The 17378-nt window shown below is 44.2% G+C and overlaps 1 protein-coding gene across 2 annotated transcripts; it reads left to right on the forward strand.

Moving 5' to 3' along the window:
- Window positions 1–12557: 12557 nt before the first annotated feature.
- SPDYC (speedy/RINGO cell cycle regulator family member C) lies at window positions 12558–15699 on the forward strand. 2 transcript variants are annotated; one of them, XM_070457627.1, is made up of 6 exons: window positions 12558–12699; window positions 12970–13028; window positions 13286–13371; window positions 13479–13650; window positions 13740–14058; window positions 14660–15699. In XM_070457627.1, exons 1-6 carry the CDS (start codon window positions 12558–12560, stop codon window positions 14776–14778), a joined length of 897 nt encoding a protein of 298 aa, XP_070313728.1. In that variant the 3' UTR covers window positions 14779–15699. The 2 variants fall into 2 exon arrangements, with proteins under 2 accessions (XP_070313728.1, XP_070313729.1); XM_070457628.1 differs by lacking the exon at window positions 14660–15699 and adding an exon at window positions 14249–14472.
- Window positions 15700–17378: the final 1679 nt, after the last annotated feature.

Here is a 17378-nt window from a genome sequence, read left to right on the forward strand (position 1 = left end):
CAGATTCCATATACTTGAAGTCTCTTCCCTGTAGCCTGCATTCTGATGTCCCAGGACATTTTCCTATTATTTACAGCCTGCAGAAAAAACATCCTCTTCCTGATGAAGGTTCTAGATTGACAAGCTGGCCGTGTTGCCAGCTGTCCTTTTCTCTCTTCCCTGTTTTTCTGGGCACAAAGCCTCCTGAGAAGGCGGAGGAGAAGCCTCCTGAGAAGGGGCCGGAGCACAAGAGACCAGCACAGCTCTGCGGTGCGCTTTCTTTCTGTTCACCGTTGTTCTGAAGAGTAGCTTCCCTGGTGACTCAGATGGTAAAGAACCTGCTCGCAATGCGGGAGACCCGGGTTCAATCCCTGGGTCAGGAAGATTCCCCTGGAGAAGGGCATGGCAACCCACTCCATTCTTGCCTGGAGAATCCCATGGACAGAGGGGCCTGGAGGGCTACAGTCCATAGGGTCGCAAAGAGTCAAACAGGACTTCACTTTCATTGTGAAGTGCGGACATTCTCTGCTTTCCAGCTCTGATGAGGCTACTGCAGAGTTTTATTTCCCATGCTTGTTTCAACTTGCTTTGGAAGGAAGCACTGGGAGACGGGGACATACGCAGCCACTGTGGGCCTCAGCTACTCAGAAGTCCCTCTTCTTTGTAAGTTTTTTTTTTTAACATGTATTTATTTATTTGGCTACACTGGGTCTTAGTTGTGCCAGGGGGATCTTTTGGTCTTCTCCGCAGCCTTTGGGATCTTTAGTTGGGGCATGCAAACTCTTAGTTGCAGCAAGTGGGATCTAGTTCCTGGACCAGGGATCAAACCTATTCCCTGCATTGGAATCTCACTGGACCACCTGGGAAGTCCCACCTTGTAACTTTTAAAGGCAGAGTTCAGCTCATTTATTTGCACCCTTTCTTATTTTCCAATATATGCACTTGAGGTCATAAATCTTTCTCTAAGAATTTCTAGGCGGATCCTCCATCTTTGATTTATGATATTTCATTATGATTTAAATTTAAAACAACACAAATTTATACTCTATTTTCTAATTTCAGTTGTGGTTTTTTTCCTCCTGTGATCCAGATATTTCATAAAATGTTTCTTCATTTCAAATGCATGGGATTCCCCATTTTTCTGTTTGTTGGCACTGTTTAACTTAATTATATTGCAGTAAAAAGAATACAAACTGAATGATTTTACTTTTTTGAAACTAGTTGAGTTGCCTGATTGTCTAGAATTTGATGGATTTATTGGGAAATGTTCTTTATATGCTGTTCTGCATTTAGGTGCAATGCTTCACTAGGTCAAATTTGTTAACCATATTCTTCATATCTTTTATATCCTAGCTAAATTTTTTTGCCTGCATGTGTCATGGAGTCTACAAATAAAATTGTGATGTAATCTGCTTTTCCTTGTGGTCCTATATATAATATATATATATATATATATATATATATATATATATATATATATTCTATTCTATTCTATTCTATAGAATAGAACCACAAGCGCTGAAGAATTGATGCTTTTGAACTGTGGTGTTGGAAAAGACTCTTGAGACTCCCTTGCACTTCACGGGGATCAAACCAGTCAATCCTAAAGGAAATCAACCCTGAATATTCATTGAAAGGGCTGTTTTTGAAGCTGAAGCTCCAATTTTGGCCACCTGATGGGAAGGGCTGACTCACTGGAAAAACCCTGTTGCTGGGAAAGATTGAAGGCAGAAAAGAAGAGGGTAACAGAGGATGAGATGGTTGGATGGCATCACTGACTCAGTGAACATGAATTTGAGTAAGCTCCAGGAGTTGGTGATGGACAGGGAAGCCTGGTGTGCTGCAGTCCATGGGGTTGCAAAGAGTCACACATGACTTAGTGACTGAACAACAAATACATAGAATAGAACCATATATGTATATGTATATTTATTGCCTGTTGATCTTATTTTTAAGAATAAATTTAAAATTGCTGTGTATTTAAAAACTCACTAAGTAAGCAACCTCTTTAACCTGAAATTTAAATTTTTTTCTGATTTTTTTCTAATATAGTTATTCCAGCCTTTAGTAAACATTTGCCTAATATTTTTTTCCATCTTTCTGATAGAGATGAAGTAGGATAATCAAATAGTTAGCTCAGAAATCCTATTAGGGGATTGTAAATAGAGAGGAAACTTTAAGGGGCTTTGAGAGATCATGGTGAGTTAACGATCATTCAAGAAAGCAGGTTTGCTTAACCACAAAATCAAGTAAGCTTGCTGAGGAACAAAAACATGCAACAGAAGAATGAGACATGCCTAAAAAAACAATAGAACAATGGTGTCATGAGACACATTCTGCCCAATGAGCTCGTAAGTTAATGATCCCTAGGACATGCTCTCTACACACATGATAATTTGTGGAAAGGAAACACTTAAAAGTGAAAGACCCTTATTGTGCTGAGACCTAAAATAATTTTTCCATTGCACCATGACAGTCCTGGCTTGACCATGTAAGGACAAAAAGAAACTCCCCTGCCCAACCTGGAGGAGGAGCTGATCATGGAAGCATGATGTCTATTCAAGAATGAGGAAGAAGATGATCTTGTTCTCTCCCTACTTTTCCTTCGATTATAAAAATGTAACCCACTAAGTACTGGAATCAAGATTGTCAGAGGAAATAGCAATAACCTCAGATACGCAGATGACACCACCCTTACGGCAGAAAGCAAAGAACTAAAGAGCCTCTTGATGAAAGTGAAAGAGGAGAGTGAAAAAGCTGGCTTAAAACTCAACATTCAAAAAACAAAGATCATGATATCCAGTCTCATCACTTCATGGCAAATAGATGGGGAAACAATGGAAACAGTGACAGACTTTATTTTCTTGCACTCCAAAATCACTGTAGATGGTGACTGCGGCCATGAAATGAAAAGACGCTTGCTCCTTGGAAGAATAGCTATGACCAACATAGACAGCATATTAAAAAACAGAGACATTACTTTGCCAACAAAGGTTCATCTAGTCAAAACTATGGTTTTTCCAGCCATCATGTATGGATGTGAGAGTTGGATCATAAAGAAAGCTGAGTGCCAAAGAATTGATGCTTTTGAACCGTGGTTTTGGAGAAGATTCTTGAGAGTCCCTTGAACTGCAAAGAGATTCAACCAGTCCATCCTAAAGGAAATCAGTCCTGAATGTTCATTGGAAGGATTGATGCTGAAGCTGAGGCTCCAATACTTTCGCTACCTGATGGGAAGAACTGACTCATTTGAAAAGACCCCAATGCTGGGAAAGATTGAAGGCAGGGGAGAAGGGGACTACAGAGGATGAGATGGTTGGATGGCATCACCGACTCAATGGACATGAGTTTGAGCAAACTCTAGGAGTTGGTCAAGGACAAAGAAGCCTGGCATGCTGCAGTCACAAAGAGCTGGACACGACTGAGCAACTGAACTGAACTGAAGTACTCAGGGCAGTGCAATGCTCACCTACCCCCTTGTAAGCCTCACAAGCGTCCTATTGTAATAAATCACTTCTGATCTATCACTCTGCCTCTCACTAAATTCTTTCTGCACTGAGGACGTTAAAGATCAGAACTCCTCAGAGCCCTCTGAAACGCCACCTAGTGGTTTCACTTCTACTTCTGAATGTGTTACATGCATCTCTTAGAACTATCCTATGTTTTTTTTGTGTATCTTTTATAAATACATGTATATCTCAGAGTTATTGTGTGTTCACTTTTAGACTACTACAATAAAATAATATTGCAATAAATCAAGGTCACAAAGTTTTTGGTTTTCCAGTGCATATAAAAGTTGTTTACACTCTATTATAGTCTATTAAGTGTGCAATAACATTATGTCAAAACAAAACCATGTACATAATTTAAATATATTTTGTTGATTAAAAATGGTAACCATCATCTGAGCCTTCATGATGATGGATCATGAAGAGTCATGATCAGGGTTTCCCTAGTTGCTCAATAGTAAAGAATCCAACTGCCACTGCAGGAGACACAGGTTCAATCCCTGGTCCAGGAAGATCCTACGTGCTGTGGAACAACCAGACCTGTGTCCACAACTACTGAGCCTGTGCTATAGAGCTTGGGAATCAAAACTACTGAGTCCACATGCCATAGCTACTGAAGCCCTTGCGCCTAGAGCCCGTGCTCCACAACAAGAGAAGCCACCACAATGTAGCCAAACACTACAACAAAAAGTAACCCCCATGCTCTGCAACTAGAGAGAGCTCATACAGCAGCGAAGACCCAGCACAGCCAAAAATAAATAAATAAAATTAATGAAGGGTCATGATCTTTTTGCAATAGTAGCATCACCATAATAAATATAATAAAAACGAAAAAAGCTAGAAATTTTGGAAAATTACCAAAATGTGACACAAAAACACAAAGTGAGCAAGTGCTGTTGGAAAAATGATGCCAATAGATTAGCTCAACATATGGTTGTGATAAAAGACATGTTCACATATTGAGCTGTGGGGAAGTCATTCTGGCTTATACATGGGTTAGCTGCTTTAATTATTAAATAAGAAGATGTGATGACCAGAACTAAAGAATATCCATGTTAAAAGTAAAGATTAAATGCCTCCTGGGACACCAATGCTGGTCCTTTTTTGTTTAAGACCACTTCCAGGTGCCAAAGCCATACTGACTTACTGTGTCCTTGCTGGCCTGTTTTCTTGTTTGTTTAACTTTCTGTTTTATATTGGAGCATAGTTGATTAACAATGTTGTGATAGTTTCAGATATACAGCAAACTTATTCAGTTATGAATATGCATGTATCTATTTCAAATTCTTTTCCCATTTAAGTTGTTACATAATATTGAGCAGAGTTCACTGTGCTATACAGTAGGTCCTTGTTGGTTATCTATTTTAAGTACAGTAGTGTGTACACATCAATCTCAAATTCTCTAACTATTCCTCCCCCCGACCCTTCCCCCCTGGTAACCATAATTTGGTTCTCTAAGTCTATGAGCCTATTTTCATTTTGTAAATAAGTTCATTTCTTTTTAGATGGTACATATAAGTGATGCCATATGGTATTTTTTTCACTGACTCAGTATGACAATCTTTGGGTCCATCCATGTTTATGCAAATGGCATTATTTCATTCTTTCCAATGTCTGAGTAACATTCCATTACTTCCCAAGAATCCGGCTGCTATTCGAGAGACCCGAATTTGATCCCTGGGTTGGGAAGATCACCTGGAGAAGGGAAAGGCTACCCATTCCAGTATTCTGGCCTGGAGAATTCCATGGGCTGTATAGACCGTGGGGTCACAAAGAGTCGGACACGACTGAGAGGCTTTCACTTTCAACCTTCCGTTGTATCTGTGTACAACATCTTTATCCATTCCTCTGCTGATGAGCATTTAGGTTGCTTCCATGTCTTGGCTACTGTAAAAAGGGCTGCAGTGAACACTGGGGTGCATATATCCTTTTGGACCATGTTTTTCTCATCCCAGGATCTCAATCCCAGGAGTGGCATTGCTGGATCATATGGTAGCTCTGTTAGTGTTAGTCGCTCCGTCGTGTCTGACTCTTTGTGACCCCATGGACTGCAGCCCATCAGGCTTCTCTGCCCATGGGATTCTCCAGGCAAGAATACTGGAGCGGGTTGCCGTTGATAGCTCTAGTTTTAGTTTTTAAGAAATCTCCATATTGTTCTCCATAATGGCTATACCAATTTACATTCCCACCAACAGTGTAGGAGGGCTCCCTTCTCTCCACACCCTCTCCAGCATTTGCTGTCTGCAGATTTTTTGATGATGGCTGTTTTGACTGGTGTAAGGTGATGTCTCAATACAGTTTTGATCTGAGTTCTCTGTGGTCCATTTTTCAAAACCTTGAAGGAATATATTTCTGATTTGTTTAATGTTCTTTGTTCTGATGAGTTATAAAACTGCTGAAAACCCTGCTCCTCTGGAGCAGTTCCTCAGAGTAATCTGGAAAGCTGTTTTCCAGGCCACAGTCTTCAGCTCAGTTCAAATAAAACTCTTTTCTAGGGAATTCCCTGGTGGTCCAGTGGTTACAACTCCACGCTTCCACTGCCAGGGGCAATTAAAATCCTGCAACTAAGGTCCCACAAGCTGTGCAGTGCAGCCAAAAAACAAAAGAACCAACCAACCAACAAGCAAACTCTTTTCTATTCCTACTATAGATTATTTATTGATTATTCTTTTTGATGGTTATCATAAAACTCCAATTTGTAAAAAATGCTGTATCTGTGAAGTACAATAAAGCAAAATGCAATAAACGGACATATGCTTCTAGCTTGTAGCACAATTATTTTATAAACAGTGTACTAATTAACTCAGTAGAAATTATGCTGTGATAAATGTGGTAGGCAGAATAATGACCTTCCAGATATGTACCCATCCCAATTCTTGGAACCCATGAACATATTATCTGACATGGCAAAAGGGACTTCACAAATGTGATTAAGGATCTTGAGATGGGGAGATTATCCTGGATTATTCACATGGACCCAATGTAATCACAAGGGTCCTTAATAGTGGAAGAGAAAAAAAAAAAAGTGGAAGAGGGATAAGAGTTAGTGGAAGCTATGCTACTGTCTTTGAAGAGGAGGAAGGAAGCTGGAAGCCAGATGCCATGGAATGAGGCTGACCACCCGAAGGAATTAAACCTCACCTACACCTTGATTTTAGCAGACTGAGACCCATTTTGGACTTCTGGCCTCCAGAACTGGAAGATGATAGATTCACATTATTTTAAGCCACTGAGTTTGTGCTAATTTGTTAGGGCAGGAAATGGAAATCCAACCCAACAATATCAATAATTATTTGATATCAATGATATCCAAAATCTCAGCAGCTTTCAATACAGAAGTTTTTTTTTTCTTTTTTTAAAGAGGAATTAGAGGAAATGTTTAACAAGAGTCTTGTTTTTCCTCTTGCTTTTTTTTTTAAATTATGAAAGTATGATAACACATTTACAGAAGACTTGGAAAATACAGAACAAAGTTATATGCAGTTCCACTGTATATCACAAGTTTTTTTAATTAGATAATTTAGGATTTTTAGTTTGAGTTTCAGTAAGGAGTGTCCTTTTAAAAAGAAAGTGAATTAGACTTGATTTACAATGTTTCACTCTACAGCAAAGTGATTTAGTTATACATATATTCTTTTTCATTTTTTTCCTAATATATATATTTTACTGAAGGATAGTTGACTTATAACATTTCAGGTTCACAGCAAGGTGATTCAGTTATACATATGCATACATATTATTTTTCAGATTATTTTCCATTACAGGTTATAATAAGATATCAACTATAAAGAGAGACTCAGATGTATAGAACAGACTTTTGGACTCTGTGGGAGAAGGCAAGGGCGGGATGCTTCAAGAGAACTGCATCGAAACATGTATATTATCTAGGGTGAAACAGATCACCAGCCCAGGTTGGATGCATGAGACAAGTGCTCGGGCCTGGTGCACTGGGAAGACCCAGAGGGATCAGGTGGAGAGGGAGGTGGGAGGGGGGACCGGGATGGAGAATACATGTAAATCCATGGCTAATTCATTTCAATGTATGACAAAAACCACTGCAATGTTGTAAAGTAATTAGCCTCCAACTAATAAAAATAAATGAAAAAAAAATCAACTATAGTTCCCTGTACAGTAAAACATTGCTGTTTGTATATCTATTTTTTTTAATTAGAAATATAGCATTCTGTTCATACAAGTCAAAACAAGTAGAATCAAAATGTCATAAATTTTTAAAATTTAATAGGTATGTGTAATGCATATATTTTAGAAAACATGACTTTTTGTCTAATTAAATTTTTTAATTAAAAATTAATTTCTAGATTTCTAATTTTAAAAAAATTTATAATGTATACAAAAGCTTTTCTACCACACTTGATAAAAGCTTGAGAAAGAACATAAACAAAAAAGAGATGGAGCAACTGGAATACATAAACTAAATGAAATGGCAGCACTGAATATAAAATAGAAAAAGTGAAATGAAGTAGTTAAAAGTAAAAGATCCTCACATAGTCCAGTTGTTTTTAAACATGGCTGCTCATTAGAAACATGCCTCAAACTTTGAAGAAAAAAAGCAATACCTGAGCATTTGTAGTTTTCAAAAACTTCCAAGATAATGCTTATATGCATCTGGATTTTTAAAAAGTGATTACAGATTTTTCTACTAAATAGTAGTTTTGGTGATACAGAGTTCTATTATTTTTCTGTTGACCAATCATAATATAATGGTATTAAGTGAGTAATGGTTACACAATCATTATAGTAAAAGGTATTTATAAGTGTTCACAATCAGTAGCCAGACAAAAAATAAAAGATAGTTAAATTTTCAAGCCATATCAGGAACATGATTAACCTAACAATATAAAATATTACATACAATTTGGGGGGTCAAGCAGAGTACTGTGGTAATGCACATTTTCAACCACCCAGCCAGTCTGTCTTTTGGTTGGTGCATTTAATCCATTTACATTTAAAGTAATTATTGATATGTATGATCCTATTACCATTTTCTTAACTGTTTGGGGTTTATTTTCTGTAGGTCTTTTTCTTCTCTTGTGTTTCCTGCCTAGAGAATTTCCTTTAGCATTTTCAAAAAGTTTATTTCCTAACCATATTATACCTCCTTTACTGTTTAGCTTGAATGTGTGTGTTTGTTTGTTTTTTGGCATGCCACACAGCATGTGGGGTCTGAGTTCCCTGACCAGGGATTGAACCTGAGACACCTACAGTGGAAGCACCAAATCTTAACCACTGGACCACCAGGGAAGTCCCCATGTTGTCTTTATTCTAGACCCCAGGCTAGAGAGGCTACCACTACCTGGAGGTACACTTGACCCAGGGCAGATGGAAAAGAGGAAAGGCAGAACCACCTTGGAGCTCTTAAAGCTTCTACTGAGATGTGGCATAAAGGATTTCTGCTCAAATTCCACTGACTGAAGCAAACCACATGGGTAAGCATACATGGAGTAGGAAGCAGCGTCCTCCCAGAAGGAAGGACACTTGTCCTTTTGGGAGGGGGCAACATGTATGAGGGTCCTGGGGCAACAGGGGGTGGAGCGGGGAGGAAAGAGTTGACAGGAGAACTGAAAGAAGCTGCTGTAGCTGGAGGATGGTGATGGAGGGTAGGGTTGGGGTGCTCTTGGAGAGATTCACAAGGGCCTTGTAAGCCATTCATTCGTCCAAATGTGAGCAACAGCAGGCTCTGAGTCAGCACAGAGGGTCTGGGGGCTGATAAGGCTGACAAGGTGCCTGTTCTGAAGGCAGTGACCTGGTGGGGAAAACGCATGAGAAGTAAGTAAATAAGGAATCGAGATGACTGCAGATAATGATCAAATACATGCTATAGTTTAAAAGTGTGTGTTTTACTTGCTTTTAAAAATTGTTATTGAAGTATAGTTGCTCTGGCTTCCTTGGTGGCTCAGTGGTCAAGAATCTGCCTGCCAATGAAGAAGACTTGTGTTTGATCCCTGGGTAGGGAAGACCCTCTGGAGAAGGAAATGGCAATCCACTCCAGTGTTCTTGACTGGGAAATCCCATGGACAGAGGAGCTGGGCAGGCTACAGTCCATGGGTTGCAAAAGAGCCAGACATGACTTAGCAACTAAACAACAACATGGTTGCTTTACAATGTTGTGTTAGTTTCTATTGCTGTTACTGTTCAGTCTCTAAGTCATGTCCGATTCTTTGTGATCCCATGGACTGCCGTACACCAGGCTTCCCTGTCCTTCACTGTCTCTCAGTGTTTGATCAGATTCATGTCCACTGAGTCAATGAAGCTAACCAACCATCTCATTCTCTATTCTACAGCAAAGTGAATCAGCTATACATATATATATATATATGCACACATGCTCAGTAACTCAGTCGTGTCTCTTTGCGACTCCATGGACTGTAGCCCACCAGGTTCCTCTGTTCATGGAGTTTTCCAGGCAAGAATACTGGAGTGAGTTGCTATTTCCTCTTCCAGGGGATCTTTGCGACCCAGGAATCGAACCTGTGTCTCCTACATCTCCTGCATTGGCAGGCAGATTCTTTACCAATGAGCCACCTGGGAAGCCTATGTATACATACATCCCCTCTTTTTTGGATTTCTTTCCCATTTAGGTCCTCACAGAGTGCTGAGTAGAGCTCCCTGAGCTACACAGTAGGTTCTCATTAGTTATCTCTTTTATACATAGTGTCAATGGTGTTTATACGTCATTCCCATCTTCCAATTCACCCCATCCCCCGCTCCCCCTCTTGATGTCCATACATTCGTTCTCTACATCTGTGTCTCTATTTCTGTTTTGCAAATAAGATCATCTATAGCATTTTTCTAGATTCCACACATATTAGTTAATATACAAGTTTGTATTTTACTAAAAGGACTATTTTAAAAGGATCACATCTTCTTCTTCCATTCCCAGTTCTTTTTAAAAAAATTAATTTATTTTCTTTTTGGCTGTGCTGGGTCTTCGCTCCTGCGAGGGCTCTCCTCTAGTCGCGGAGAGCGAGGGTTACTCTCAAGTTGCGGTTCGAGGGCCTCTCACTGCGGTGGCTTTTCTTGCTAGGAACAGAGCCCGGGCTCTCGAGTGAACAGGCTTCAGCAGTTGCAGCATGTGGCCTCACCAGTTGTGGCTCCAGGGCTCTAGAGCACAGGCTCAATCGTCGTGGTGCCTGGGCTTCGTTGCTCTGCAGCAGGTGGGATCTGCCCAGATCAGGGATCAGACCTGTGTCCCCTGCACTGGCAGGTGGATTCTTCACCACTGAGCCACCAGGGAAGCCCCTCCCAGTTCTTTTGGAGTGTGATCATCAGCAATTCTCTGATCTTCAAAGAGAAACCTGACTGAATTCCTGGGAACCCATTATGATTCTTTGAGTTTCTTGAGATGTGTCATCATTTTCACTCTAAAGTGAATCTCACTGCTTTCCTGTTCAATGACCTCGAGCTTAATATCCTCTTCCTTCTTATCCCCCAAGTCCTCAGTTGGAAGTTTTGAAATGGGGAGCTATTGTTTCGTGAGTACTTAAAAATGTGAACTTAAAGGGTGTTAAGGCAGTACATATTGTACAAGTTAAGTTATGTGTATTTTATTACGGGAAAAAAAGGGGGGAGAAGTCACCTGTCACATGTAGGTGCTGACTGTCCTATAAAACTAAAGAGTAAAGAGTAACTGAGTCAGTGAAGATGGAAAGGCTTAAGGTCTGCTTGGTGGGGCGCGGGGGGACGCGGGGTGGAGGGGTTGAACTAGGTGCTCCTGGGCAAAGCCTTCCTTCTTCACTTTGGAGCCGCTGGTGGGACTCTCATATCCCTAAAGGACCTTGGAATGGGGATGTGGCCCCAGGGAATTCTCACTCCAAGACAATCTCCTCTCTGGTTCCCAGGTTTGGGGATTCCTGTATCTGTAATAAACACAGACACAACCAGCGACCCTTCCCCAGCAAGGCACAATCACTGAATATTTATAATTTACTCATCAGCCACGCGCCGCAACCCAGGTTGGTAGCATTCTAGGTCCTGCACCTTGGCAATGCGTTTGTAAAGAGCGGAGAGGGGCTCCTGCTGCCTTTCTGGCCCTGGGGTCCCGCTGGCTGCCCTCACCCCTCTTGTAGGTGATGAAACTTGAGAGAAGCCTTTACCCAGGAGAGCCGCAGCTGGGAGGTGCGCGGTGGAGACTGACTGGGTTAACTCCAAGGAGAGGTGAGTGGTGATGACGAGAAGCCACACCTTTTCCCAGGAAGGGGCCTGATTGGTGGAGGGCTTCTAGGGCGGGGCAGCGCTGGGGCTATATAAACGCATTCACTGGGCTTGGAGTTACGCTGTAGGTTAACTCTCCTGAGCTCAGGTAAGTCTTCCGGAAGGAGGAGGCTGGGCTTACCTGTGGGAACTTAGATGGAGGCCCCTAGGTTGACCAAGCCGTTTTGGAGGGGTCCCTCCCCCGAGCCCTGCAGTTGGAGTCTCTTTGTAGCTCCAAATACTTGTGGTGGCTCCACCTCAAAACTCCCCCTAAACCCCAGTATTTTTGTTTAATAACGTTCCTGTCTCTGGGCTTCAGTTTTCCTCTGTGAAGTAATGGTCTGCTGGTTTTTTCAGGGCTGCTTGATGAAGGGTGAGGGGATGGTTGTGAATTGGGTGGCAAGAGGCGCCGTGAGTCTCTGGCTTTGGGGTCAGACAGGATCAACCTTGAAGTGGCTGTGAAACCTCCATGCTTCAGTTTCCATGTTTGCAAAATGGATCTACTTACCAGGACGAAATAAGTTAAAGCATTTAACACAGCTCCAGGCACTTAGGAAACCCTCAGAGGCACTCCTTACTGCTGCTGTTTCTCTCTGGCCTGGTCTGCAGTGCCAGGAGGAGGGTTGAGGGTGCTGTAGCCCCCAGGAATTCTGCTGCTTTTCTTGTCTCCTCACCACCACTCCCACCCCTGTTTCTCCATGCCCACACCTCCACCTTCTGGAGGTCGTCTGTCAGGCCAGCCACACTGATCCCCTTGACCTGGGCGGGGCTAATGGGGTAGATGCTAAGTCCTGGGGCTGCTTTCTTTACAGGTCACCCTGTCCCACCCCACCCCACCCACCCCCAACCCCCCAAGAGATGAGCGATGCCCAAGACCCGGCCACAGTCCCTGGAGCTGGCACCCAGGTGAAGCTGAGGGGCTGGAGCCGTCAAGGTGAGGGTGATGAGTCTTCCCACCTCCGCAGACACCAGGAGCTCCAGGCCTTCCTCCACCTTCTGGGTGAGTCCACTTGGGGGTGGTACGGGGAGGACTGTGAGGACCACGTGCGAACTGATGTGAGAGGTGGGATCTCAGCCTGCCCATGTCTCGGTCCTGGCCAGCCCTTCTCAGGTGACTCCGGTTTGGCAGGTTGGGGGGGGGGCGCTCATGTCAGAAATGTCAGAAAGTGGGTTCAGTGGGGGCTCGGGCTTTGGAACTTAGAATGCTGCTCTCATCTAGTGGGGTGAGGGTGGTAACCCCAGTCTACCGTTTCTCCTCTCTCTCCCCCAGAGCACAGTTTCCTCCAGGATTTCCTCTCCAAAGATCCCTGTTTCCAGATTTCAGACAAGGTGAGTGGGGGGAGAGTCCAGGCTCACTCGGGGAACGTTGAATTAGCGGGGCCTGAGTGCAGCTTATGCATTGGGTCCCCTGATCTGGTACAGGGAGCACCTTCATTTTAAGCCCTTGTCTTCGCAGGTCCCCCAGCACCATTTTACCCTGGATTTTCTAGGCCTCCTCGCCACCCAGAACCTGCTTGATGGGGCTGGCACAGCCCCCTCCCCTGCCCACAGTGCCCCGCTCTAACTCTCCCCATCTGTGTCTGCAGTACCTTCTGTCCATGGTGCTTGTCTACTTCCGGCGTGCCAACCTGCAGCTCAGCGAGTACACCCACAGCAATCTGTTCCTGGCACTGTGAGTGGCCCGGGTGGCTGGGGAGGATGCCCACTTGGAGTCAAAGGGTGGGGGTAGGGCAGATGCTTACAGCCTCTGTTCCCCCTGTTCCCCACCTCTGTGGCCAGGTACCTTGCGAATGACATGGAGGAAGACCTGGAGGACCCCAAAAGCGTGATTTTTCCGTGGGCCCTGGGCCAAGATTGGCGTCATCAAGTGTCAGACTTCCTGCATCAGAGGGACAAGCTGTGGGCACGGATGGGCTTCAGGGCTGTTGTGAGACGTCAGAGCTGCGAAGAGGTGAGCCCCCCCCCCCCACCAGCATCCCAGGGTGGGGGAAAGAGGCTGGACCTCCCACCTCCCATTTACCATCCACTCTTCTCATGCAGGTCATGGCCAAGGAGCCAACGCACTGGGCCTGGACTCGGGAGCGGCACCCCCACCATGGCAGGGCTCAAAGGAGTTTCCCAAAGGCCCAGATCCCCCTCCCCCGGGGTCCCGGCCTCTCGCCACCCCACTGTTCTCTTTGTGCCTTGCCCCCTCATCACAGGCTCTGCTGCCTGCGCCCCTTGCCTGTCTTATCCAAGTGCCTTTCCTACAATGCTGAGTGGCAGCGCCCTTCATCCCAAGCTTGGCCCTGGAGTAGGGGCTTCCTCATTGTCCTGCCCACCCAGCTGCCGCTGGAGCCAGGCACCTACACCCTCCACAGTGAGTAGGGGACAGAAGCTGGAGGGGAGCCGGGAGGAGCTGGGAGGCAGGTGTGGAGCCCAACAGAATGGGAAGGAGGGGCATGGCGCCTGGGGCCCAGCAGGCTTGGGCATGTGTCCGGCTCTGCACCCCCGCGCTGTGTGAGCTTGGCAGGCTTCCTCTGAGCAGCTCTCTGTCCTTCCTCCCCCAGTCTTCTCTAAGCTGCTGCTGTGCCCTCGGCGCTGACACTCGCAGGGTGGACAGCCCGTCTGCTTGCCTGCTGGCCCAGTGCTCTGCTGACTGTGGCCCCTACAGCCTCCTGTCTTCTTGGCCTCAGGCTGGCAGGGCTGCCCATGCCTCCTGCCCCTTCCTCCCAACCTGCAACTTGTACCCTCTCTGACCTGACTCCCCTAATAAATTCATGCCCACAGGACACCGGCTGTGCTTAGACCCTGGTCTGGGTCCTTCACCCAGGGTCGGGGTAGGGAGGGGGTTTTGGGGAGAGGGGGGTCTGCCAGATTTAGGTAGCAGTGGTTGAGGCCCCTGAGCACAGGCCCTGTAATAGCTCTCCCTTCCCGCTGGCAACCAGTCATCCCGCTGTTTCTCCTCTTTAAAATCTTAGTGGATGCTGAGACCCACATAGAGCCCACGGAACTGAATGAGATGAGCTATATGCAGTCCTTAGAAGACGGCCTGGGACCTACTGGACCAAAAGCGCTCCAAAGGAAAATGGCTCTATAGTCAGTCTAGAAATGCCTACAGGGTGAGATCGTTTTCAGAATGAGCCTTGGTCCTTGCTCTGGGCTGCCGTTGCCTCTTGTGACCCCATGAACTGTAGCCCACCAGGCTCCTCTGTCCATGAGATTTCCCAGGCAAGAATACTGGAGTGGGAGGCCATATCCTTCTCCAGGGGATCTTCCCAACCCAGGGATTGAACCCAGGTCTCCTGCATTGCAGGGACTGTTTCCTGACTGAGCCACCAGAGAAGCCCATATAGTGTGATGAACTATGTCAAGTTTGCCCATGCTCGGGTGGTGGTGGTGAGGAACAGGGTTTTTGGAAAGACCATCTAGAGTAGTGATTAAGACTTGGTCTTGGGTGCCAGACAGCTTAAGTTCAAAATCCAGGTTTCTGTATGACTTTAGCACAACAGATTTAATCTCCTCTACTCCCTATCTGTAAAATGAGGAGTACACTAAGAAGGATACTGTTTGAGATTTGGATGAGATAATACTAGAAGGGTTTAGAACTAGATCTCAAGAAAGGAGCTCAGATGTGGGTGTTATCAGTAGAGAAAGGTTAAAGGGGAGTGTATCTGGAACAGAAAGAAGACAGTGATGTCTAAGGGGTCAGGTGGCAGAGGAATCTAAATGTAATCCCCCTCTGTTCTCTCTGAGTGGCTCCCAAGAAGCATGGGGGTGAAGCCTGGAGGCTGCAGACATTAGAAGCCAAGACAAGGCCTGTAAAGTATTTTTAAGAGTTTTTCAAATAGGTAATATATTCACATGTATGTTTTGAATTTTGAACCAAGAGTCACCTCCTGCCCCTGACTACCAGCCACCTGGTTCTCCTTTCTGGAAACAATGGAAGTGATCATTATGTCCATCCAGAGAAAGAATCTAAATGTATGTAACCAAATGTATAATAAAAATATACAAATTTGGTCTTTGTCCCTGGTTCCTGGCACAGAGCGCGTAATACCCTTGGAATTTCCAGAGTTATAGGAATGTCTTGTTATTCATAATGACCTCCTATAGATCACACCAGAGTTTATGCTAATGAGGTTTTTCAGGTTGGTGGCTGTTGCCAAAAAAACTGATCTAGAGGGTGGGAACTTTCAGCTTCTCCAGCTCTTCCAGAAAGGGTGAGGCACTGGAGATTTGGGTCTGTCTGGTCAAGGTTATGGTTTTTCCAGTGGTCATGTATGGATGTGAGAGCCGAACTGTGAAGAAAGTGAGTGCTGAAAAATTGATGCTTTTGAGCTATGGTATTGGAGAAGACTCTTGAGAGTCCCTTGGACTGCAAGGAGATCCGACCTGTCCATCCTAAAGGAGATCAGTCCTGGGTGTTCATTGGAAGGACTGATGCTGAAGCTGAAACTCCAGTACTTTGGCCACCTCAGAAGAGTTGACTCATTGGAAAAGACCCTGATGCTGGGAAGGATTGGGGCAGAATGAGAAGGGGACAACAGAGGATGAAATGGTTGGATGGCATCACTGACTCGATGGACATGGGTTTGAGTAAACTCTGGGAGTTGGTGATGGACAGAGAGGCCTGGCGTGCTGCGATTCATGGGGTGTCAAAGAGTCGGACACGACTGAGCGACTGAACTGAACTGAACTGAGTGACTGAACTGAACTGACTGAAGACTTTGTAAGAACAGCATTATTCAAATAGGAAACAGAGCGAATTCCTAGAAGAATTGTTCAGCCAAAGGTCAAGTCAAAACTGTCATCTTTTTTTAAAGGACCATTTGATTTATTTTTTGGTGGCACTGGGTTTTCACTGCAGCATGCAGCCTTCTCTAATTGCGGCATGTGGGCTCTAGAGTGAGAGACCTCAGTAGTTTCAATGTACCACTTCAGGACTTAGCTGCCCTGAAGCATGTGGGATCTTAGTTCCCTGATCAGGTATCAAATCCACATTCCCTGCATTGGCAGGCAGATTCTTAACCACTGGACCACCAGGGAAAGCCTCCAAAATTGTCATCTTGAAGAAGTTTGCCATGTGTCCATCTGTTGGGGCTGTGCCTGAAACACCTCCCCAGCCTCCAGCTGTGTGAAGGCTGTTTTCCACAGCACTCACCAATCAACGAGGAGCAAGCTTATTTTATGTTTGCCAAACTGCTAAGGAGAAAATTGTGTCTTGGTGAAGGTTTAGTTTGTATTTCTTTTTCTTTCAAGTGAGCTCAAGCATTGCTTCATACACCTAAGAGCTGTGTGTCTTTTTTGTGAACGGTTCTTATCTTTGCGCATTTCTCCACTGGTTTTTGGTACTTGACCCATATGTAAGGAACACTAGCCTCTCAGGATGTAAATTGTGTTTCTTCAGTTTATCATTTTAACTTTGTGTGTGGTAAAATACATTTTTGTGGCTTCTGGGTTTTGTGTCACAGTTAAAAAGAATTTTTCCACACTGAGATGATTAAAAGAACATTTCCCTTAGCTGCTGGCTGTATTTTTTGTTTTCGTTTTTTACATTTAAATCTTGAGTTCATCTGGAATTGATTATATACAAAATTCCCTCCCATTTTCCTAATGCTTTTTAATGAAAAACTCATCTTTTCTCAACAAATTTGAGATGCTGCTCTTATATACTAAATTCCTATATGCATTTGGACC

Source organism: Odocoileus virginianus, chromosome 28 (genome assembly GCF_023699985.2).
Source record: "Odocoileus virginianus isolate 20LAN1187 ecotype Illinois chromosome 28, Ovbor_1.2, whole genome shotgun sequence".
Lineage (NCBI taxonomy): Eukaryota > Metazoa > Chordata > Mammalia > Artiodactyla > Cervidae > Odocoileus > Odocoileus virginianus.

What these genes read in the sequence shown, in the direction of transcription:
- SPDYC (XM_070457627.1), top strand. Translation starts at nt 12,558, where the DNA reads ATGAGCGATGCCCAAGACCCGGCCACAGTCCCTGGAGCTGGCACCCAG. An exon ending in GGCCTTCCTCCACCTTCTGG is followed by an intron (nt 12,700 to 12,969) that starts GTGAGTCCACTT and finishes TCTCTCCCCCAG; the next exon opens with AGCACAGTTTCCTCCAGGAT. An exon ending in GTTTCCAGATTTCAGACAAG is followed by an intron (nt 13,029 to 13,285) that starts GTGAGTGGGGGG and finishes CTGTGTCTGCAG; the next exon opens with TACCTTCTGTCCATGGTGCT.